This window comes from Ochotona curzoniae, unplaced genomic scaffold (genome assembly GCF_017591425.1).
Source record: "Ochotona curzoniae isolate NIBS_2020 unplaced genomic scaffold, NIBS_Ocur_1.0 contig_2235, whole genome shotgun sequence".
Lineage (NCBI taxonomy): Eukaryota > Metazoa > Chordata > Mammalia > Lagomorpha > Ochotonidae > Ochotona > Ochotona curzoniae.
Window position 1 is genome coordinate 745064 of NW_024465384.1, and position 23413 is coordinate 768476.

A 23413-nucleotide genomic window follows, 5' to 3' on the forward strand; every position below is an offset into this window, starting at 1 on the left:
GGTGACCCTATGACTCTCCAAGGTCCCACCACAGGGATGGGCAGAGGACTGCTGACTGCAGCAGGTCACTGCCAGCTCTGCATGAACTTCACAAGTTGCTGCACACGCCCAGATCTGCCTCTTTAAGGCAGAGGGTGTGCTCTGGTCCCTGGCAGCAGGGGCTGAAGCCAGCCAGAGTAATCCTGCCCAGGTCACCCCCTCATCCCCCTGCTGTCAGGCGATTAGAGGAGAGGCCACTGGATTAAAGGGTCCATTTGGTCACTTCCTCTCCTGCTGCAGGCCAGCTGGAACCCTTCCCCTACCAGGCCCAGACCGCAAGGCAGGGGACCCCCATCCAGCACCCAGGAGGCGGAAGGTTTGCAACCCCCAACGACCTGGGTACTGGGCAACAGAGTGTGTGATCTCGGGGGGTGCCCGGGCCTCGTCCGACCAGATCCCCGCAGCAGCATGCCTGGACTCCCTTCCCCCGTGCCCCGCGGTGGCTGTTGCCGGGGGCAGCCAGGGCCTAGGACCTTCCTGCAGAAGACAGCCATCATTCTGTGGCTGCTGTTGTCTGGTGCAGCCCTGCGCCCCACGCGGGGGCAGACCAGCATTCCTCTGGAGACGTAAGTATCAGGTTCACCCTGAGCAAGTGGGCTTTTTCCATGGGCAGACACAGAACCTCTGCCTCCCCTCCTGCCACTTGACCTCAGGGCTCCTCCCAGGGCTGGACAGACCTCCCCAGCACCAGCCTCTCCTCCCCTTCTCTCCCTTCCTCCTAGCCCATCTCCTCCTTCCCTCACCAACTTCCCCTTCCCTCCCCTTCCCCCTCTCCTCTTCCCGCCTCCTCCCAGGGAAAGGGGATACCTCCCTGGGCAGGGCCATCCGACTCCCAAGCACATGGGTGGTATTACGGCATGGGCAGGGAGCTCCCAGATTCCTGCAACCCTCACCTCCCCAGCTACCTATTTTATGCCATATCGATTTGGCCTCCCTGAGGATCAAGCAGTTCTGTTATTTATTTTATTTGAAAGGCAGAGTGACACAGAGGAAAAGAAAGGGCCACTCAGAAGCCAGGAGCCAGGATCTTTATCTGGGTCTCCCATGTGGGTGCAGGGACCCAAGCACTTAAAACATCCTCCTCTGCTTTCCCAGGCACGTTAGCAGGGAGTTGAATAGAAAGTGGAGCAGCCGGAACTTGTACTAGTGGTCACATGGAATGCTGACACTACAGGCAACGGTTTAGAACTGCTTGACCAGCAAAGCCACAGCTTGCACATGCCCTGCGACCCCTCCCCGCTGCCCCACCGCCTGCCTAGAAACGCCAAGGTGGTCTCTAACCATGGCAAGGCAGCTCCAGGGCTTGGTGGAGCCAGTAAGGGAAGCTGGAGTCCTGCTGTTGGGACAGGGACCCTGCACAGATCTCCATTGGCTGTAGACACCTGCACAGCAGCCGAAAACCAGCACCTAACTCCAGCCATGCCTAGGGCATCCACCGTAGCCCGGCCGTTGGCTCAGCTCTCCTGGCTCTGTACACAGCCTTCTCTCTTTCCTGCCTCCCCCTTCTCTAGGCTGAGCCCCTCACTCCCTCTCACTCGGCCCTCCACCACCTGCCTGGGCTGCCTCCCAAACTGGCTCTCCATGAGCTCTCCAAAGCCCACTTTGAGATTCCTGACTTCATCTCTCAGGATCCCAGCGTAGCCCCACCCCTCCCAACTTTCTTTGAGTATTTGGGTTCTCCATCTGTCTTCCAGTGTTGCTTTTCGTGCGTCTCTGAAAGGAACATGCTTTCCTGAGCGTCATGAGAAATTTGAGGTTCAAAGATGTGTCTTTCAAGACTCGGTGCCATTGGTGCCTTCTAGATTTGTGCATTGCACAACCTGTCCTAGGGCACGCTGTAGCCTTCCAGGGGGAAACTCATGTTCAGAACAGCCTAAACTGCACTCATGATCATCCACCTGCCCAACCTACCCCTCTGACTTTCTTGTGATTTCTCAGCTTTATTGAACGCCACCGCCACCGGCTCAACAACCCGAGCTGGAGACCAGAAAGTGCTTTTCCACTCTAAGATTTTCTGTGCAAGCTATCTAAAATCTATTTCCAATTACCTTAACAGACAGAACTGAAATTCTCCCTCCCTCCCTCCACAAGCCTTCCTTCACCACCCTTACTGTGCTGAAACCCCACTGCCACCCCTTCCAGCAGGCCTGTGTGTGCCATCAGCACAGGAAGGATGTCCCTCCAATCCATGGGTTTTTGGGGTGAGGCTGAGGTGTAGCTCCAGGCTGTGATGGTGCCGACATAGAACAGGGTCCTAGTACACACTGGGTGAGCAACCGAGCAAATCCTGAACTTGACCTGATCATGCAAACATTGCTTTTGCTCCAAACAGAAAGCTTCAGACGTGGTCCCATGGGCCTGCCCCCCTCCCCAACACTGGAACCTCCTCCCCAGGACAAGGTGTCTTAGCATGGCTGGAGGGTGAACCAGAGGTTGCCAGGTCCTCCTTCCCTTATCCCCAGCTGAAGCAGCCCAGAGCCACCATCCCACTTCTCACCTCCTGCTGCCTCAGTAGCTGCCTGGACCTGAGTGAAGGACCCTGAAGTGAAGAGGTCTTTGAAAAGCCACTGCCCTGCCTGGGCAGTTCCTGGGTCACCCTAGGAGGCTTGGGACCAGGCGTGGGCCTGAGCTCCTGAGCTGCTGCCCACACCACTTTACAGGGAGATCCTGGAGTTCAGAGTGAGCCTCCCCGGCCCCTGGGTCTCCTGCCCTCGCCAAGGCTGCAGGTCTAGGGACAGGTGCTTTTTGAGTGGGTTCATGTGTGTGCAAAAGTGTGTTCCACAAGCCCAAGGAAATGCATGTTATGGAGAACTGTGCCCAACTTCAGAATGCTCTGCCCTATGATAAGTCGAATGGTTTATCCCATTTTCCTGCATACTTTCTGGCATATGCCTCCGTACGTGTGAATTTTTGTATGCGTTGTGTGTATGCCTCTGTGTATCTGCGTACATGTGAATCAGTTTGTGTGTGTGTGTGTGTGTGTGTGTGTGTGTGTGTGTGTGTGTAGAAATCTGGTGTGTGTGCGTGTCTGTGTATGCGTGTCTGTCCCCCTGTCTACGTGTGTGTTTGTACACACGTGGTCACATCTGTGCTTTCCTCATCTGGCAGAGTGAAGCTGTGGGCAGATACCTTTGGCCGGGACCTATATAACATGGTGACCAAATACTCAGGCTCCCTTTTGCTGCAGAAGGTCAGTAAGCACCTCCCAAATGGCCCTGCGTGATCCTAGGACAGCCGGCCAGCCAACCAGCTGGCCAGGGAAGCAGAGTTCTCATGGGCAGTATTGGAGGAGCCTCGGAGAGCATCTAATCCAATGCCCTCATTTTTCACATGGGGAAACAGGCTGAGGGCGGTGGGCTGTTTACTCCACTCACAGAGCAAGCACTGGGGTGGGGTTGAGGGAGCATGATAGGGGTGTGTATTCCAGCGTGCTGAATCAGCTTGTGCCACCCCCTACAGCCCCCTCCCCAGAAGATAATGCCAAGGTGAATATCCATTCCAAGCGGAGGAGGGTTGGGAGGAAGCAGACCTCATACCTGCTGGGCAGGGGGCAGCAGGCATAGGGAGCAGCCCCCACCAGCAGTGGACAGAGCCCAGGAGCCAGGTGGGAGCAGCAGGTGGGCAAGCCTGTTGGGCAAGAGGATGCCAGGCTCCTCCCCTTTTTCTATTCACTGCAGTAACAGGCAGGGGCTGGCCTGTCCCCTTCCCTCTAGGCGTGATAACTCCCAGAGCCATGTCACCAGCAGACTTCCACAGCTTAGAGGCTCTGCCCGCCTGCCAGGGGCCACACTGCAGCCCCTCCCCGTCTCCCAGGCGCCTCCCATCCTCAGAGCCCAAGGCTTGCCCCAGCAGTGTCTGCTAAGGCCCCACTTGGCATGCACAGGGTGCACCTGCATTGCTAAACATTGGCCCCTCTGACTTGCTCATGGGCGCCCTCCAAGCCCTGGGCAGGAAGACAGAGGAACAACCACATGGCTGTTTGGAGTGAGCATGCTCTTCTCTAAAGTCCATGCCTTCTAGAGAGTTCTCTAACACCATGTAGCAGTTACAGTTTATAAATAAGCATGTGCCTCAGGTGGCAGAGCTGGGTCATGATACACACACTCAGAGAGTTGGCGCCTCCTGGGCGCACAGAGTAATCTTGAACTCAGTTCTCCAGGCTCTCCCAGGCCACCACAGCTGAGCAGGCAGTTACCCAGCATATCTGGAACTTTGGGTCCAGAGGGAAAGAGTTGAGGTCCATGTGGATGTGTACACGGCTCAGGGAGGTAGTTTCGCTTTGCACAAAGTGCATGGCTGTGGAAGCCTGGGACATCTGACCCTGCCAAGTACCACCCTTACTGGCGCTGACTTGGGTCAACTTCCTTGATTTCTCTAAGCCTCAGTTTGTTGCCTTGTTGCAATATTAACATCTCAACCCTGGGAAAGACCTACTGTTCTTCCCGTGACAGTGATATGAAGAGAAGACTAGTTCTGACAAGGTTTCGCATGAGGGAACACATAGTAGTTAGAGACTATGGGAACAGGAACAACTTGGTCCAAATTGGCAAATGCCTCCCGCCCGGTCTCCCCCATTTGCCCTGAGCAGAAGTACAAGGATGTGGAGCCCAGCCTGAAGATTGAGGAAGTGGATGGCTTGGAGCTGGTGAGGAAGTTCTCAGAGGACATGGAGAACATGCTGCGACGCAAGGTTGAGGCTGTCAAGGTACTCTGGCCAGCCGCCCTCTCCTGCCCTCCCTGCTCCCCGGGGCGTGCCTGGCCTGACAGATCCTGCAGGGATCGTGCTAGATGTGGTCTTGGGCGGCCCAATTCCTGGCTGGGTGGAGACGGGGCTGTGTATACACCACCCTGATTAGGCTTATCCTAATCAGGTTCCCGTCTGGGAGGGGCCCAGTGGGCAGCCAGGGTCTCACTTGAGTGCAAAGTGCCCTAGCACCTCTGATTCCAGGTGGCTCTTGGAGCACTTAGGAGCCACGAAGGTTGGATCCTCTAAGGCCGAAGTGGCAAGGAGAGGGGAGAATGGGGGGACCGGGAGGAGGGGTGGAGGGGATACACATTCCCGATGCATCCCTGGAGTGGCATTGCTGGCTCACGGGTGACGTCACGTTGCACTTTCTGAGGATCCCTGACCCGTTCTGTCTCCCGCCGCGTCCCCATCTCTCAGAATCTGGTGGAAGCTGCCGAGGAGGCTGACCTGAAGCATGAGTTCAATGCATCTCTGGTGGTGAGTCCTGCTCTTGCCGTGGGTGCTACAAGGCTTCTGCGACTGCTCACTCAACTGTCGCTGAGGATGAGATGCCCAAGGAACACTCGCTCTCTAAGGAGAAGAGCAGGGTTACCCTCCACATCCCGAGGGTCTGGAGGGTCTCAGGCCAAGGCGGAGTGGCATCCTGTTGGCTGGGGTCTGGTGCGAGGCAGCACAAGGCATGTCACGGCGAGAGGGGGGGGTGTCCTTGTGTCTGTCCTCCAGGAAGCACAGGCTTCCATTGCACAGCCCACTCCGACAGCCTCACCCAACCCGATCCGTCCCCAGAAGCCCCAGGAGCTCAGTGCCACTAGCAGAAACCTTTAACATATGGGACTTGGGGGACGCCCACTGTGACATCCGAACTTTAGCATCACAGAGGTGACGGCAGGGGAGGAGGAGGGTGCAGGTGTATCACACTCGCTGCCCACCCTGAGCCACTCCAGGACCTGGCATAGCACAGGTCCATGCTATCTCAGGGCATTGTGGGGTAACAGAACAGAGGAGGGGAGGGACCCAGAAACCCAGCAAAAGGGGCCTCCGGTGGAGAGGGGCTGGGTAGACCAGGCATGCAGGAGAAGAGAAGACAAAGAGATGAGAGACTGGCACTGGGTCGGGCAAAACACTTGCACTCTCCAGTACCGTGTGTGAGGCAGAGAGAGCCACCTGCTGCTCCTCCAAGCAGTTCCTATAGTACCCCAGATCCCACTGTGGCTGAGGTCCCGGGACTGGAGCCCCCCTCAGACATCCCTCTGGGGACCCAGGGGGCCTGCCAGCCTGCAGGAAGAGGTTAATGAGAAGAGACCATCTTATCTTGGTACCCCGTACTCTCCGAGTCCCACTCCAGCTGTGTCACGTGCATGGAACCCAGCAGAGAAGAAATGGGACCACTGACAAGAGAGGCCCATCTGATAAACCAGCTGCCCCAGTTACCAGGCTGTGTCCTGTCCCCAAGTCACCCCCTGTTCTCTGGATCCCCCAGCCCACAGTTCATGTGGACGTTGCCCTGTTGGCCCTGGACCCTGACCGTGCTCTCTCTCCCTCTCTCTCTCTCTCTTTCTCTCTCTCTCTCTCTGGCTGTCCCTGTGGGCACCTTGCCGGGCTCCCTCAGTTTGACTATTATAACTCAGTCCTGGTCAACGAGAAAGATGAGAAGGGTAACTACGTAGAACTGGGTGCCGAGCTAATCCTGGAGCCCAACGCACACTTCAGCAACCTGCGGGTAAACACCTCCATCAGCAGCGTGCAGCTGCCCACCAATGTGTACAACAAAGGTGGGTACCCCAGCCGGGCAGAGTGGGGGTGAACACTGGTCAGTGATGGCCAGGCAGTGGAAGGTCGTGAGGGCCTCGTCTTTGTAATGCTTGACTGAGGATGGAGAACTGATTCTATCCAGGCCCCAGCCAGCTGGGTGAGAGGCTGTGCGTGTGGCTGCCCGAGTGAAATGTGACAGAGAGCTGTGAAGGATGACACCGCAAGGTATGCCTGTATGTATGTGTGTGAGAGTGTAAGTATGCATCAGAGAGTGTGTGTGTGTGTGTGTGTGTGTGTGTGTGTGTGTGTGTGTGTGTGTGTGTGTGTGCAGGCTGAGCGTGTGAAGGTTTGATCACAGTTGCTGCTGACTCAGTTTCCCCCTGCTGCAGTTCCTTCTAGCACCTTATCTTTCAGATCCAGATATTCTAAATGGAGTCTACATGTCTGAAGCCTTGAACTCCGTTTTTGTGAAGAATTTCCAGAGAGACCCTACCTTAACCTGGCAATATTTTGGCAGCTCCACTGGGTTCTTCAGGATCTATCCAGGTAGGCACATTCGCAGCATGTGCGTGGCCCCACGTGTCCCCTCGGGGGGAATGAGGCAAGGGCATGGAAGATGGCTTCCATCACTCCAGTCCTTCAGGGACACCAGCCTCCCAGCCAAAGGAAGCTCCAGCCTGACCGTCCTCACTACCAGCTGCTCATAGGCAAGAACCCTTGAGCGAAGAATGAATGAATGCCTTGAGTAGCACACAGCTTAGCCAACAGCTGTCCATACTGAGCTCCTGGGAAAGCAGTGCGGGAGATGCCACGGTGAGCAAAGCGATGCTTTGAATTCAGAAACTTACATCCAGGTTGAAAAAGTGGGGTAGCCTCAAGAACATGGCCCACTGCTAGGCAGAAGAGGGCACCAGCTGCTGTGGGTCCAGGGGCTAGCCTGACAGGTAGAATAGAAAAAACAGAGAACGCAAACATTCACCCCAAAGCTTGCCGTTCTGCCACACTTTACCTGCGCCTGTCACATCTGGCCAGCTTTCTATCTTAGCGCATCGTCCAGAAGGACTCCAAGTGGCACCCCCTCCTTGCTGAGACAAGATGTGGGGGGATCTCAGAGCTCACACTACGCCCGTGGCTGACACACCCTGCTCCAGAAAGACACAGTCACCCCCAGGTTCCACTTCCGCTCTCTGCAGCCTGGATGGGTAAGGCAGAGCCTGTCTCATGCCACAGCCTGAAGACAGCCCCCTGGAAAAGCCCCCTCATGCCTTCTCCAGGGCAGGAATCCTAAAAATATGAGGAGACTTTCAAATGGGCAAGAATATGTGCATTATACGAAAACTCTATGTGGTTCTCCAATTTTTTGATAACAACATATATTAATATACTGCATTTCCAGGCCCCAGGCAGGGAACTGGATGGGAAGCAGGGCCACCGGGATTAGAACCGGCGCCCATATGGGGTCCTGGCGCATTCAAGGCAAGGACTTTAACCGCTACGCTATCGCGCTGGGGCCCCTCTCCTCTTTTAAAAGATTCATTTTGGTTAAAGTTAAAGTCCTCACCTTGCATCCTCTTCTGGTCTGTAGAGTTTCCTGTGAGAGATCTCCTGTGAGTCTGATTGCCATTTCTTTATGTTAATTGCTTTTTTTTTCCCCGTTAATTCTTCGCTGACTCACAGATCATACAGTAACCTCATTTCCTTCAAGAAGGTTCTTGATTTTCATTTTCATTTCTTCAGTGACACATTAGTCATTCGGTAGCATGTTAGTTAACTTCATGGAGTTTTTAATGTTTTTTTCTTCCTGTTGCTAATTTTGTATTGTGACTTTGCATTTAAGGGAATGCACAGTAACTGTGTAATGGAGACTATCCTATTCAGTGGCATGTTGTTTAACTTCAAGGAGTTGTAAATTTCTATTTTTCTTTCTGTTGTTGATTTTGTATTGTGGCTTTCCATTCAAGGGATCTATAGTTACGGTGTGAAGGGGACTGTCATATCCAGATGTGAGGATACAATGCAGTGTGCATCTCTACTTCCAGATCAAAGATGGACTTCCAATGAAACTGTTAAACAGATCTTGACAGTAGGATGCTGGACTCTCTGCCATTGGCCATGCCCACAATGATGGACATATGGCTGTTTATACAAAATGATACTCTAGTAACAATATAAGGGAACTCGGGAGAGGGAGAGAATGTAGGCAGGGGGTAAGGGAAAGTCCCAGGGCCTATGGAATTGTATCATAAAATGATAATAATAATTTTAAAAATTTAAAAAAAGGATTTATTTTATGTATTTGAAAGGCAGAGTGACAGATGGCGAGAAGAGAGAATCATGTGTTGCTTCACTCCCCAGTGGCCACAATGGCCAGGGTGGAGCGAGGCCCAAGGACTTGAAGCTTTTTCCCTTACTTGCTCAGAGGCGTCGTTAGAAAGCTGGACTAGCAGTGTGCCCAGGAGGACTCAAACCGTCACTCCTGTGGGATGCCAGCATCGCAGGTGGTACCCTCAACTCACTGCTCCATGCCAGGCCCTTCGCCATACCTCTTGAAAAGAGAGTATATTATAGCTCTTAATCAGTAGATGCATAAGAGCTGTAACACACTATTTTCAATATAAATGTGATACATATTACAGCGCTTACATTTTTTATCCAAGTTAGCAGTCTATTACAGCACTTGGCAAGTTAAGTGCACTTGTATGTGCTGCAAGTATTGTATCATCTTTTTAGTTTCTGCTCATCCAAATATTACTGTGTTTTTTCTCTTTTTAAAAAAACATTTCTTTATTTTTATTGGAAAGTCAGATATACAGAGAGGAGGAGAGGCAGAGAGAACAATCTTCCATCTGCTGATTCACTCCCCGAGTGGCCATAATGGCCGGAGCTGAGCCGATCTGAAGCCAGGAGCCAGAAGCCTCTTCCGGGTCTCCCACCCGGGTGCAGGGTCCCAAAGCTTTGGGCCGTCCTCAACTGCTTTCCTGGGCCACGGGCAGGGAGCTGGATGGGAAGTGGGGCCTCCGGGATTATAGCCAGTGCCCATATGGGATCCCGGCACAAGCAAGGCAAAGACTTTAGCCACTAGGCTACCATGCCAGCCCCTTTTTCATCTTCTTAAATGAATGATTTTTTTTGCAATAAAATATATCTTTCCACATTATTTCTCATTTTTATTCTATCAGTTTGGGCCTTCACCCTCTATTTTTATTCTTTCAGTAATTATTCTTTTCATCTTACCAGACACAAATAACACATCAAATGTTAAAGAATTTCTGTTCTCCTCACATTCACAAAAAAATTTCCAGACCTTTCTCCTTCCATCTCCTTCCCCCGGCCTGACGTCCATCCTATGGCCATCTGCTAGTTCAGATTCCTCCCCCTGTGAACCTGGCGCCCTCCCTGGTCTTTATACACAAACGTGGCGTGATGGCTACCACCTTCTTTGTTCCCCATTGCTTCATGAGGCCCACACTGCCTTTCCCAGGCCATTTTTCTTCTTCTGCAAGTAAATCCTCCAGACATTTCTTTACAAGGGCTTTTGGTGATACACAGCCTGTGTGAGCATTCACCTGCATATCTTCTGTCTAATCCTCCCTCTGGTATGAGAGCTTTCAGTGGTCCCTTCTCTCCACACCTTACAATTGCTCTCCCACTGTCTCCTGGCTTCCTCTGCTGTTGAGAAATCCTGCTATCGCCTAGCTGCTGCTTCTCTGGGGGGGTCTCATTCTTTCTGTCACTTCCATTTGACGCTGTGTCTGCGCGCGGGTGTCGGGTTCTGTATCCGACTTGGGCTGCACTGCACTTGCTGCCTCTGTGTGGGGTTTACCAGTCACAGAATCATTTGCCTACACGGTCTCTTTGATCATTCCCTCTCCTTCTCCCCTCTTCTCTTTCTGTGTTTGCAGTAAGATATGTATTAAGCCTTAGCAGGATTCTAGATAAATCTTCCACATCTGAATTTCTCACCTCCTTTACTACCAATGTAATTGATCTTTTTTTCAGACTGGAGATATCTTTAAAATTCATTTTTACTTATTTGAAAGGCAGAGAGAGAAGGAGAGATCTTCTACCTGCTGATTTACCCCCTAAATGGCCACAATGGCCAGGACTGGTCAAGGCTGAAGCCAAGGACCTTAGGACTCCATCTGGGTCCCCCATGTAGGTGTGGTAGGGACCCACAATACTGGCTCCATCACTTTAAAAATATGTAGGCTGTGTCTTCGTTCCCAATCGCTTCTTGCCATATGTTCTTCTTCATGGGGTGTGTGCCTTAAAGCACTCCTGTCTTTGACGGCCTCAGGTCTGGGATTCCTGGGTGGAGCTAACTGCTGGCTCTTGTACCTCACTCCTGGGCACCTGCTTCTTTTCTGCAGTCTTCGCTTGTGAAGCCATGCTGCTTTGTAAGCTGAGGGCATGTGTAGTCCCGATTTAAGAACCCGCAGATTTCACTTCTGTTTCTCCTTGGATTTGAGAGTACCCTACAGTCACAACCACCAAAGCCTTTGGTTGAGGTTTTGAATCAGAGTCAAGGAACTCAAACTAGGCCTCTTTTCTCCATGGTTGTTCTAAGGATCAAATTCCATATGGTCACAGCACTGTTAAGAAGGCGGCTTGGGGACCATTGCTGTGGGACTGCATGCTAAGCTCCTACCTGCCTTGCCAGCATTCCTCATGGACACCTGATCGTGTCCTGTCTGCTCCACTTTTGAGCCGCTCACTGCTTATGGTCTGGGAGAGCAGTGCAGGATGGCTTAAGTCCTTGGGTCTCTGCACCCATGTGGGAGACCTGGAAGAAAATTCTGGCCTCAATTTTGGATTGGCTCAGCTCCATTGGGGTCATTTGGGGAGTGAACCAGATATGAGATTTCTCTCTATGTCTTTTCTTTTCTCCGTAACTTTGTCTTTCAAATAAAAATAAAAGAAACCCATTTTTAAAATGTGGCTTGGGGGTTGGTACAATAACATGCTAATCCTCCACTTAAAAGAGCTGGCATCCCATAATGGCACCAGTTCATATCCTGGTGCTCCACTTCCCATCCAGCTCCCTGCTGTGGCTTGGAAAGCAGTAGAGAGTGGCCCAAAGACTTGGGACTCTGTTCTGTGTTTGGCTTTGAGAGCATGGCCCTAAGTCTGTACCTGTGAGACCAACTGTATCTGCAAGGGTGCCTCCATGTGCAGTCCAGCTGCTACGGACTGGGACGGTCCCTGGAGCTTCTGCCCTGACTGATGCTATTACCAACTGCTTCTTTCTAGCCCAGACACAACTCATTAGGATTTCACGTTCACCATCACGGAAGTCAGGGCAGCCTTACTGAGCTCATACCATAACCAGCCTCTGTCCCTCCAACCCCCAGGTATAAAATGGACACCTGATGAGAATGGAGTCATTGCCTTCGATTGCCGAAACCGTGGCTGGTAAGAGCCCATGGGAGCAAGAGCTCTGGTGCTGGCCTTTCTCTCAGCACCTTCAGGTTTTGCCTGGATCTCCCCTCCCACCTCCATCCACCCTCACTGGAAGGCTTTGGATGTGTAAACCGAGCCTGCTTCCCCAAGCACTCAGTTGCCTCCAGGTCAGCCCTCTGCTGGGCTAGCCTCTCCCACTACACCCCTTGTCTAGCAAGTTCTGAGAGTGGAATCCAGAGGGCCCCCTTCCTGGTCCAAACCAAAACAACTTCAGGACTTAACCTGGCCCCATCAGGTGCCACCCAGATGGTGTAGGCACTATGTTGAGTGGCCGTGGCATAGGCGGGATAGTGACCTAGGCTCTGGGCGTTCTTGGATGGAAATACAAACGTAAAATAACTAGATTCTGGACCTCCCACCTGTGGCCTCAAAGGTACATCCAGGCTGCCACCTCTCCCAAGGACATAGTGATCTTGGTGGACGTGAGTGGCAGCATGAAGGGGTTGAGGATGACCATTGCCAAGCATACCATCGTCACCATCTTGGACACCTTGGGAGAGAACGACTTTGTCAACATCATCGCGGTGAGGGTGCCTTTCTGTTCCCCACCTCCTTGTTCCAAAAAGGTCTCTCTTCCACAGCATTCCCCCCCTGACCTAGAATGACTCTTCCTTCTAGAGCTGGGGTGCCCAACTCCCCGATTCCCTGGGACAAGCAGCAAGCAGTCTCTGAAGTTTCTGAGATTCTTTAAAAAAAAAAAAAAAGCATACATCTGTCCAGTTGAATTCATGTCTTTGGTCCGTGTCTCAGGGAACTCCAGGATGGAACACAGGTTGAGGGTCCCTGCCCCGTCCCTTGCATGTGCTCTTGGCCACCACTTCCATAGCATCAGCCATGCTGCTATGGGCAGGGTGATGCCCAGGGTTCTTGCCTTACAAGTGTTCCAGGTTCTTCACCTCCCTGAACTGATTCAACTCCAGATTCTTTGGCTGGATGGGGAGAGAGGAAAGAAAGGAGGAAATACAAGTGAGAATTCTTTAACGTGCACACACAGCGGGCAGGCTGCTTTAGCTCTGCCCAGCACATCAGCCAGCAGGCTGCACCTGCTGATCATTCTCATTTGGAGTAGAATTTACTTACCTATCAAGGGTAGTGCAGGGTTCAATGGCCTAACTTCAACATGATCGCTCCAAGCTGAGTCTGCTCTCCAAAACCGCTGAGGCCTTGGCTTCTAGACAACCTCTCATCCCCAGCTCCATGGCTCAGGTGTGTCCTGGAACCTGCAGTTGAGCAGGTGGACAGCCACAGAGAACACACATTTCTCATCTCTGGGAGCTGGCCACATCCTTCCTCCATGGTCCTGCGTGGCTCATCCAGCTCTTGGAGAGGAGCCGGTAAGGGATCACTCCCAGTGGTGCCCCCAGAGCACCTTGTAGTCCCTCCACAGAGCCAGCCCCATCTCTGCTGTCTTCCCCCCTTACATAGGCAAAGGGTGAATTAGCGACACCTTGAAGATGTGTGCTTTAGGTGAGCAGAAGCAAGGTGGTTCAGAAAGTGGAACCGTAATCATGCCTTTTTCTTCTTGCTCTCACCCTATTAATAGTCAAAGGGTCTAGAAAAAAAGTTCATGGAAAATACGCATTTCATATTTTTTGTGCCAGATTATCTTACCCATAAGTTAACTTATATGAAAGGCAGAGAGACAAACAGATCGACCAGGCTCATACCTACTGGCTCACTCTCTAAATTCCCACTTGAGCTGGGTCCAAGCCGGGCAGAAGACCAAGGAGAAGGAGGGCACCTTGCTGCCAACAGGAAAATGTCCCCTGGCCAGGGCTGAGGGAGAGTCTTATCATGTATGTATTGGCGATTTTTAAAGATTTATTTATTTGTCACTCCCAGAGTGACGGGGAGAGAAAAGTTTCTCATTTCATCTGCTGCTCCTTTTCCCAGCCACGGTATCAGGGAGTGGGATAGAAAGTGGAGCTGGGACTTGAACCAGTGTTCTGTCCTGGACTGAGGGCATAACCAGCAGTGGCTTACTCCACTGCATTCCAATGCACCCCCTATTCCCTCTACCCACCCCACCCCTGGGAGGGGGCAGTTTTAGAATTGAAGCCTAGCTGTTCTCTTTGCTTTCTTCTCTCTAGTCAGAAAAATCGCAGTCTAGTGCACCCCAAGATAGCATGACACGCATCCCCCAATCCCTGACCACCGAACAGAGAGCCTCCCTGCTGCCCCTCACTTTCCTAACTGCTCCTAGTCAATCCTCATCTCTCCGCTCCCTCCCTGCAGTACAACGAGTACGTCCACTACATTGAGCCTTGTTTTAAAGGCATCCTGGTCCAAGCAGATCGAGATAACCGAGAGGTGAGTGCTGGCTGTGGCCCTGAGCTCTCATCGGGGTTGGAGAACAGCTTGCTGGCCCTGTTTGCTTACTCCCATGGTCCCTGGAGAACTGATAGTTCGCATTGCAGAATGTATTCTGCATATAGCATCATAGCACATCATCCCTGTGGACCACAGCCGCCTGCCAGGGTGACAAATGACCAGAGAGTCCGCACAGGCACTTCAGCACGGCTGGTGTTCTGGGGGTGAAGCAGGACTCTGTCCCCAAGAGCAGCAGCCCCCAAAGCAGGGAAAGTACAAACCCAGCGGACCCCCGATCCTTTGCAGGAAGGCAGGAAGGCAAGGCCACACCTTTCAAAAGGATGGGGTTGTCCCTTCCTCCATCTGTGGTCAGCCGTTGAGGCCTCCCCCAGGGCCTGGTTTGGCACTACCCTGCTGCTCAGAGGACCACCCTGGAGTTCAGATCGTTCCTGGACCCTGAATGGCTATCCTCTGGCACTGGTTGGCTTGGCTCTGGGCGGGTAGGGTTTTGGCGTCAGGCCTCGCACACTTCATGTCTTGGGGACTTCAGGCATCCAGACAGCATGAAGAGGGGGTACAGCTCATGGAGTGAGAATTTCCGCACAATACAGAAACACTGCCTAGATTAAGAGAGCGAGAAGGGGTCTGTCCCCTGGCCCACCTCCTCTGACCCTCCCTGCGCTGAGCCTCCTCTTGCATCCCGTCCGTGACAGCATTTCAAACAGCTGGTGGACGAGCTGGTGGTCAAAGGTGTGGGGATTGTGAACCCAGCCCTGAATGAAGCTTTTCAGATCCTCCAGCAGGTGGGTACCTGCAGCCAGCCCCCCAGGAAGCCTGGGAGGAGGGCCAGGGATGGGGAGAGAGGCAGTCTTATTGCCTTCCCGTGACCCCCACAGTTCCAGGAAGCCCGGCAAGGCAGCTTGTGCAATCAGGCCATCATGCTCATCACCGACGGTGCTGTGGAGGACTACGAGCCGGTGCTGGAGAAGTTCAACTGGCCGGACCGCAAGGTGATGCCTGGGCGGGGCGTGACAGAGGACAGGACAGCAGAGAAAGCCACCCCCATTCCAGATGGGCTCTCCTATTACACACATTTTTTTTAAAATATTCAAGTCTTTCTTTTTTCCCATTTTTTAAAATTATTATTATCATTTTAGGATACAGTTCCATAGGCCCTGGGATTTCCCTTAACCCTCTCCCCAAATCCCCTCCCCAGCCCCACACTGGTTTTCCCTATATTATTACAATAGTATAGTTCTTCGTACACAGTCATAAGTCCATCATTGCAGACATGGACAATGGCAGAGATTCCAGCATCCTGTTGTCAAGACGTATCTAACAGTTCCATACTGCATTGTATCCTCTCATCTGGCTAGGAGAACCTCCATTAGGCAGTTACTACACACATTCTACACACATGCTAATGAGACCTCAGGGAGTTCATGGAAATGGAATTTAAAAGGTAAGCTTATTTTAGTGCAAAAGCAATTTTTTGAAATCCCTGTATAGTTCTTTCTTAATATACGTCATTTTCCCCCCATAAGGTTTATTTAAAAGGGGAGGAAGCCATAGCTGCACTCAGGCTGTGTTCAGTGATAGAGTGAGCCAGGCGGGAGAGGCGGGGGACCGAGAAATGTGTCTAGCTTGGATCCTGTGTCCACAGGAAGAGAGAGCGTAGCTCCCCCAGCACCAGGCTTCTTGTCAGCCCAGAAAGGGAAGTAGTTACTGGATCCCTTTCCCAGGTCCCAGGGGTGAGGAATGACATCCTGGGGGGAGCGATCCTTTGCTGAGCAGGTAGGCAGATACGCGTGGCTTCCAATTTGTGACCCTATGTCAGCTACCTGCCTATGTCACTTCATTCCCCACTCAGAGATTTCTGACTCTTAATCTGAAGGTTGCTGAAGGAAGCGGATACATCACTATTTCTGTAGCTACGTTCATTGCTGATTGCAGGGACTTGTCTATCCCAGGCTGATAGTGAGTCCATCTCAAGAGCCGGACAATTCCCAGCCAGTCCCAATGGCTGGGTCCCCTCCGCCACCCACACCATCATCATTACTCCGACAAGTTGGTGGCATCTACAGCAGACTAGCTAATTGAGTGGAAAGAAACAGGTTGCCGGTGGTAGGTTCTTAAAGCAGAGAAAAGTTTGTTGTTATTGCTTCCCAAATTCTGGGTGGTGAGAGAGTGCTTAGGGCAGTTGTAAAACCATCTAGTTTGAGCATAAAGATATTTAATGTCCCTTTCAGCGAGCGACAATCACTAGAGGGCAAGGGACAGAATCCTTTCATCCCGCACAGGCTCTTCCTTGTTCTGCAAATTCTTCTCCACCCCCCCTTTTTTTAAAGATTTATTTCTTTTTATCGCAAAGTCAGATATATAGAGAAAGGAGGAGAGACAGAGAGGAAGATTTTTGTCTGATGATTCACTCCCAAGTGACCGTAAGGGCCGGAGCTGAACCGATTCGAAGCCAGGAACCCAGAGCTTCTTCTCCGTCAGGTGCAGGGTCCCAAGGTTTTGGCCCATGCTCGACTTCTTTCCCAGGCCACAAGCTGGATGGGAAGCAGGGCTGCCAGGATTAAAACTGGCACCCATAGGGGATCCCGGTGTATGCAAGGTGAGGACTTTAGCCGCTAGGTTACTGCGCAGGGCCCTGTTCTGAATATTCTAAGGCCTTCCAGTTGGTTGTTCACGACTACTGGGGTACTTGCTGTAGAAGCTGGCTTAAGGAGTAGGCCATATTATCTGAATCAAGAGTCAGGTTCTTAAAAACATCTTCCTGTGCCATACCGATATCTTCTAACATTTTATTAGAAGAACTCATTAAGGAGCTCTCCCAGCAATAGCAGCTTCCAGAGAGGATGAAAAGCCTTGATATGGTGAGAACAAAGGCTTTGCAAATCCTTGCCCTTTCAAGAGATAGTTGAGGCTTCGTTTGGTCCACAGCAGAGGCAGAGTGCTCTTACTGTGCTCCGTGTATATTCCTCTGCTTTGCACAGGAATCAGCCACAGGAGCTGTTTCAAAATGCCACATGTGTGCCAAGGCCAGGCCACACAACCATGGGCTCTGGTCCCTGAGATCAGAGATCCTGACATGGCTGAGGTCAACAAACCATGAAAGCACAGGCTGCTTTGCTAATGCCCAAGGCCATCATTTGGGGTAGGGGAACTACCCCCCTCCCCCCCAGTACACCATGGGGGCAAGTCTAGGAACCACAGCCAAGCTTTTACAAAATAAGTATTTGAAAGACAGAGAGATGAAAAGATACTGAAACAGAAAAAGAGACATCCATCCATTGGTTTACTCCTTAAATGTCCACAGAAACCAGGGATGGTCCATACCAAAGTCAGGAGCCAGGCACTCCATCTGGATCTTCCATTAGAGTGGCAGGGATCCAAGGACTCGTGTCATTAGTGGCCACTTCACAGAGTACACATTAGCAGGAAGCTGAAATGAGAAGTGGAACCAGAACATTTGATATGGAATGCAGGAATACCAAGCTGGGTCTTACACCAGTATCAAACACCTGCTCCCACAAACTTTTCCAAGAACCCCTCCTATGCATGGATTTCAATTTTTTTTTTAACCAAAATCAACTTACCATGTAATTCAATCTCCATGAAATCGTTGACATACCTTTGTAAATTCAGTTCCATCCCTAATTAGAGGTTTCAAAATTCAGGCAGCCTGGGGGGAACGCAGTGATAGGAACTGCCAAGCTAGGAACCCGAAGCTGCTCTGTGCTCTCCATGGCCCTGGGCAAGTTACTTGGCTGCCTGGGACTCAGATCTTCTCTGATCAAGAGGGTGAGCTTGGAGAGCCAAGATAGCACTGAGACTCACAGAAATCTCAGGACTGTGCCTCCCGGCCGGAAGGCACAGCAGCTAAACCCACGGTGTGTCTTGTGTGGTAGGTCCGACTCTTCACCTACCTCATCGGGCGAGAAGTGACGTTTGCTGACCGCCTGAAGTGGATTGCGTGCAATAACAAAGGTAAACTCTGTGTGTGCTCAGGAGAGAGATGGCTCTGCAAATACAAAAACCCGTGACATGCTCAGGGCAGGCAGTGAGGCAGGAGGGAGGCTGTCCGGCTCCAGTTCAGCCCTCGCCTCTGCCCCCTGTTCCATCCTCCCCGTGCAGCAAATGGAGCCTTGGCAGACAGAAGGCAGGGTCCTTCTATTCTCTGAAATACCCTGCCATTCCCATCCAGAACCCAAGCCCAGGCCTCACACTGCCTCACGGGCCATTGATTCAACAAAGGTTTGTTGAGCATCTACCATGCACCTGGCATTGTCCCTTGGGGAGTCCAGAGCCAAAAGGAAAAACTCCAGCCAGACTTCAGGCTTGAGTCATGACTCACCCTCAAAGGAGCTGTGATGGTGGCAAGGCACACCAATGTCCGGAGCTCTGGCAGAGGCCCTCTCCTGGCTAGTGGAGAAGGTGGCAGAGACAGCTGCTCCAGACAGAGGGACTAGCATGCTCAGAGAACCCCAGCCAGAGGCTCATGGTGTGGAAACTTATTCCGTTTCCACAAGAATATGCAGGATTTTTGTGGGATGTGATGAGCCACAAGAGAGGCCTTGCAAGCCAGTTGTTCAGTTAACTGTCCCATGGCAAGAACATCCACCCCTACTACCCTCGAGAGGCTGGGCTGGGGCACTGATGAATCCAGGTCTGCCCATCCCCCTCTTCCTGGCACCGCTGGCCTCTGGCAGGGAAAGGTGGAACCTTGGGGATGCAGGATCGTGTGGCACAGGGTCATTCCCAGACAGGGGTCCAGAGCCCTGGGCAGCTGGGGCAGATGCATGGGCCCTGCCAACGGATGCCTACGTCCTGCCAGCATGCTGCTCTCCCCTTCGCCAGGCTATTACACACAGATCTCTACGCTGGCGGACGCCCAGGAGAACGTGATGGAGTACCTGCACGTGCTGAGCCGGCCCATGGTCATCAACCACGACCACGACATCATCTGGACGGAGGCCTACATGGATACCAAGGTGGGAGCCCTGGCAGCAGCTCCAGGCTTCAGGGTGGGAATGTCCTTTCAAGCGAGGAACCTCAGGGAGCAAGATTGGACTTCACACATCAGGAGATGGGTGTTCATGATGCCTCCTTGGGAAAGCCCTGGAGGCGATGACTGACCCCTCCCCAGTGCATTTTCTTCTCCCCAGGCCACCAGCAGTACCACCAGCCCATCTGCTGCCCACGCAGGCACACAGGCCCTTCACCGCCTGCGTCACACCGGGGCCTCTCTACATGAGCTGGAGGCCCCCTGCCACACAGCTGCTCCCCTCCTGCCCCATCGTCCCTCTCTTCCACCTGTCTCTTGGCTGTAGCTATGACAAGGGAGCCGGCAATTTGAATTCCCAGAGCTCTGGAATCTGGGAATGAGGGCACAGGCTGTGCCTAAGGATGGCCACGGCTGGCACTTGGAGGCCTGGCGCACTCAGATATGTGTTGGGAAGAAGGAGGCAGAGCAGTTGTTTGCCACCCTGTGGTTTAGGCACATGGCCACAATCTGAAGCCTCACTCCAGGCTCTCTAATGAAAAGCTAACCCTGGGTGGGGGAAGATACTCGCTGGTCACCGCTGGTCACCACTGGTCACCGCTGGTCACCGACTTCCGCCTTTCCCCAGGGAAGTCTCCTGGGGACTGCAGGGCTCTGCAACCTGCTTCCTGGGCCTGACAGAAGCTCAGCCTTGCCAGGCCCGTGTGCACACGCACTTCCCAGGCAATCCACTGTACAATGTGGAGCACAGGTGTGGACAGCTGCAAGGAGTAGCCCCCGTGAGCTAGAGACAGAGAGGCCTCTGGGGGTCCGGGCGTGACTAGGGCTCTTGCGTTCCCAGGAGGCCTGCCCTAGGGATGCCAGGTGGCCCAGAAGCTGACAACCGCTGTCCCCGCTGGTCTGCCCTCGTGCCGTGGCAATGAACACATGCACGTTGGCTGGCAGGTGGCTCTGTGACAATGTCTTTCTCCCTCTCCACTGGCTTGAGCCAAACTTGGCCTAAGCTTTGGGGATATTAGCTTCTCACCGCTATCGGTAAAAATCCAAGATAAACTAATAAGAAAAGAAAGAGGTTTATATTTGGCTCACTGTTTTGGAGTCCAACCAGGCAGGCCCCACCTAGGTATGCTGTCAGGAGGAGGATAGCATTGGAGCAAGGGCACAGGTAGAAGCGGAAAGAACCAGGTCTGACTACTCCTTCCCGAGGGCACGCCCACCCTGACCTGAGCGCCTCCCCCAGGACACCTGCTGGGTCCGCAGGCAGATCAGGCCAGACTTGGGAAGTAGCCTCTGGTGCTTTCAGGAGCCACGCCTTCGCCCTCTTCACTGTCAGCACTGGGGGGGCCACCTCAAGGTTTCTGGGTTCTCTAGTAGGACCAGGTGTGGCCCTCCATCCTTTGCTCCTTTCTCCCTGGCAGCTGTTCACGTCACAGACTCAAAGCCTGATGCTGCTCACCACCGTGGCCATGCCCGTCTTCAGCAAAAAGAACGAGACGGTGAGTGAGTGGGCACTCCTGCGGAGGGGAGGGGACCTGAAGGACACCCACAGGCACCTTCAAACCAATGCTTCTAAACTTGGCCGAGCAACAGAGTCACCCAGGGAGGGCTTCATTGCTGACCTCCAGGCCCAGGGCCAGCCTGGCTATGCTGGGGGCCTCTACGTGGAACATGGCCTTGGGCACGTTACCTGCCAGCCTTCCAGCACAGCTGCACTTCACCTGCCAGGTTGGGCAGATTCTAACTTGTCTGTAAAATCTTCTTGTGAGGGAGTTTCTAGAACCTTCCATCCTCCATCTGGTCAGGAAAACGCCTCCTAAGAGGCCCACGTGTTCACCACAGCTGTAAGTTACGTCCCCTCAGATCCCAATACCTCAACCTGTGCCGTGAAGAATGGATCCTCTTCCTGCTTTCTATTCACTGAAATGTTGCAACAGCAGTAGCCATCTGGGGCATTGGTTTTTGGGTAGCAAAGATGGCTCCAAGGCCTCTTCCCAAAAGGGTCTAGAATTTTGTTCTGGGAGCTCAGCCTAAATTCTGGCTTCAGAGCATAAAGCCTGGGCACCCCCTCTTCCAAACTCAGAAGGTTCGGGGATCCAGTCCAGCCTTCTATCTCCCTTAACCTTCCTATTCTTCCTTCCAGAGATCCCATGGCATCCTTCTGGGCGTGGTGGGCTCTGATGTGACCCTGAGGGAACTGATGAAGCTAGCACCCCGTTACAGAGTAAGCCAGGATGGGGTCCCAGTGGGCAGGCCATGGGCTCCCCAGCAGCTGCCCACCCTGGCCAATAACTTTCCAGGCAGAAGCAGCCAAGCCCGGCGAGAGGAGGACACTCCTGCCGAGGGCCACACCCCCAAAGGGGTGCAGATGCTCAGGGCGAGAACAGCGACTTACAGTCCAAGGGCACGTTTCTTAACTTGCCCTGTGGCCTGCAGCAAGGTCCGACTCTGCTCAGTGCCTCAGTTTCTCAGGCTGCTCCTCCATGCCACACAATCCTGTTTTAAGAAAATGGGATGAGGCGATGCCGGGCAGTAACAGGAAGGTTAGAACCAGACGGGAGAAGCATGGCACTGGCTCCGTTATCCTCCTGGTTGAAAACTCCAAGCAAGAGCCGCCATCAGTCCCCCCAACCCCCCACAATGCCAACACCAAGTCTAACACCCTCGCCCCACCCGGCTTTGGCAGCTCGGCGTGCACGGATACGCCTTCCTTAACACGAACAACGGCTACATCCTGTCTCATCCCGACCTCCGACCGTTGGTAAGTACAGAGCTCAGTGACCTTGGGGGTGGAGGGGAGCTCACTGCAAACAAACAGCACACATGGAAGCCCAGTGGGTAACATGGGGTGAGGGAAGAAACCCCAGTATCAGTCACTGCTTGTAACTATCATGAAATACCAAAAGCAGCTAAATTCTTAAGAGGAAAGGTGTATTTAGCTCACAGTTGAGGAGGTTCAAAGTCTGAATGCTGGGCTCTGGTGAGAAGCGCATGGAGAAAAGGTCCTGTGTCCCTGAGTGACCCGTTCCTGCCCACCTGCTCCCTGTGCCCCAACTGGAGGTGTTTTCCCAAGGATCAGTTAGTGACCCCATGGCTGAGAAGGACTGGTGCGCTCTCTAAGCTGCCGGCTCAGCCTCCGGCACTAAGAGCTCCTCCTGTTGCCCTTAGGCATGGCTCGAGGGCCACCCCTGCTGCATGTTGGAGGCTGGGGGAGCTAAGTTTCACTTTGCTCCACTTCTGGTTTGATATTGCCTTGAGGACAGGGCTGGAGACAAGAACTGGCTAAAGGCCTCATCTGCCCCAGGTAGCCCCAACAGAAACCAGTCTAAGTCACGTGCCAGTCTGTTTGGGTCCAACGGACACTGAGTTCTAGAGGGCGGCTGAGCGAGCTACTTCAAGCACACCCAAGGGTCTCAGCCCCCTCCCCGCTCATATTTGGCAGGCAAGCGCCTGAGCCTGTGACGCAGCATGGTCTTCAACAGTGGGTTCGGCGGGGCCGGGGAAACCGAAAATACAGTGAGTCCACAGTTTGCCTGGCAGCCCAGGGGTCCTGAGCAGCCCCTGTGCCACTGTGCCCACCCATCCATTTGAAGAGAAGACCTACTGTGTGTGCACCTGACACTAGCATAAATGTAGCTCTGGGCAGACCTGGGTGTCCAGTGAAGGGAGGAAGGCAGATGCGAGGGGAGCGTCTAGAGAGCCACCCTGGACACCTGCAGCACAAGGGCGCTGGCAACGCCCCTGTCGTAAGCTCTAAGTGGGAAGTGCTACCAGCATGGGACAGTTAGGTTCACAGAGAAACCGTGACAAAGGCCATGGCCAGGATGAAACGAAACTGAGGCCAACAGCCACAGCTCAGCCGAAGTCACTTTCAGGTACCACCAGGTTTGGGGAGTGGCGATGGAAGAACATCGCACCTGGCACACACAGGTGGCCGGGAAGAGCTGTCAGATGCATGGGGGGATCAACAAGGCCAAGGGTGGGAGGGTCCTCCAGGCATGGATGTGGTGAGGAACGGGAAGGGGCTGCTGAGGAAGTTAGTCCACAGCTCTGCTAGCTGGGAAAAAGTAGGAAGATGCTTTTCTCAAACAAGCCGGGGA

The 23413-nt window shown here is 53.1% G+C and overlaps 1 protein-coding gene across 1 annotated transcript in view; it reads left to right on the forward strand.

Annotated features, from left to right (window-relative positions):
- The first annotated feature begins 447 nt into the window (after positions 1-447).
- CACNA2D4 (calcium voltage-gated channel auxiliary subunit alpha2delta 4) overlaps positions 448-23413 on the forward strand; it is a 75776-nt gene continuing 52810 nt past the window's right edge. Inside the window, exons 1-16 of the mRNA XM_040972232.1 lie at positions 448-605; positions 3148-3229; positions 4628-4744; positions 5204-5263; positions 6396-6558; positions 6953-7084; positions 11890-11950; positions 12372-12522; positions 14234-14308; positions 15022-15111; positions 15205-15318; positions 18223-18301; positions 19172-19305; positions 20735-20812; positions 21457-21537; positions 22000-22074. Coding sequence (XP_040828166.1) covers positions 448-605; positions 3148-3229; positions 4628-4744; positions 5204-5263; positions 6396-6558; positions 6953-7084; positions 11890-11950; positions 12372-12522; positions 14234-14308; positions 15022-15111; positions 15205-15318; positions 18223-18301; positions 19172-19305; positions 20735-20812; positions 21457-21537; positions 22000-22074 — 1650 coding nt within the window. The remainder of the gene's footprint in view (positions 606-3147; positions 3230-4627; positions 4745-5203; positions 5264-6395; positions 6559-6952; positions 7085-11889; positions 11951-12371; positions 12523-14233; positions 14309-15021; positions 15112-15204; positions 15319-18222; positions 18302-19171; positions 19306-20734; positions 20813-21456; positions 21538-21999; positions 22075-23413) is intronic.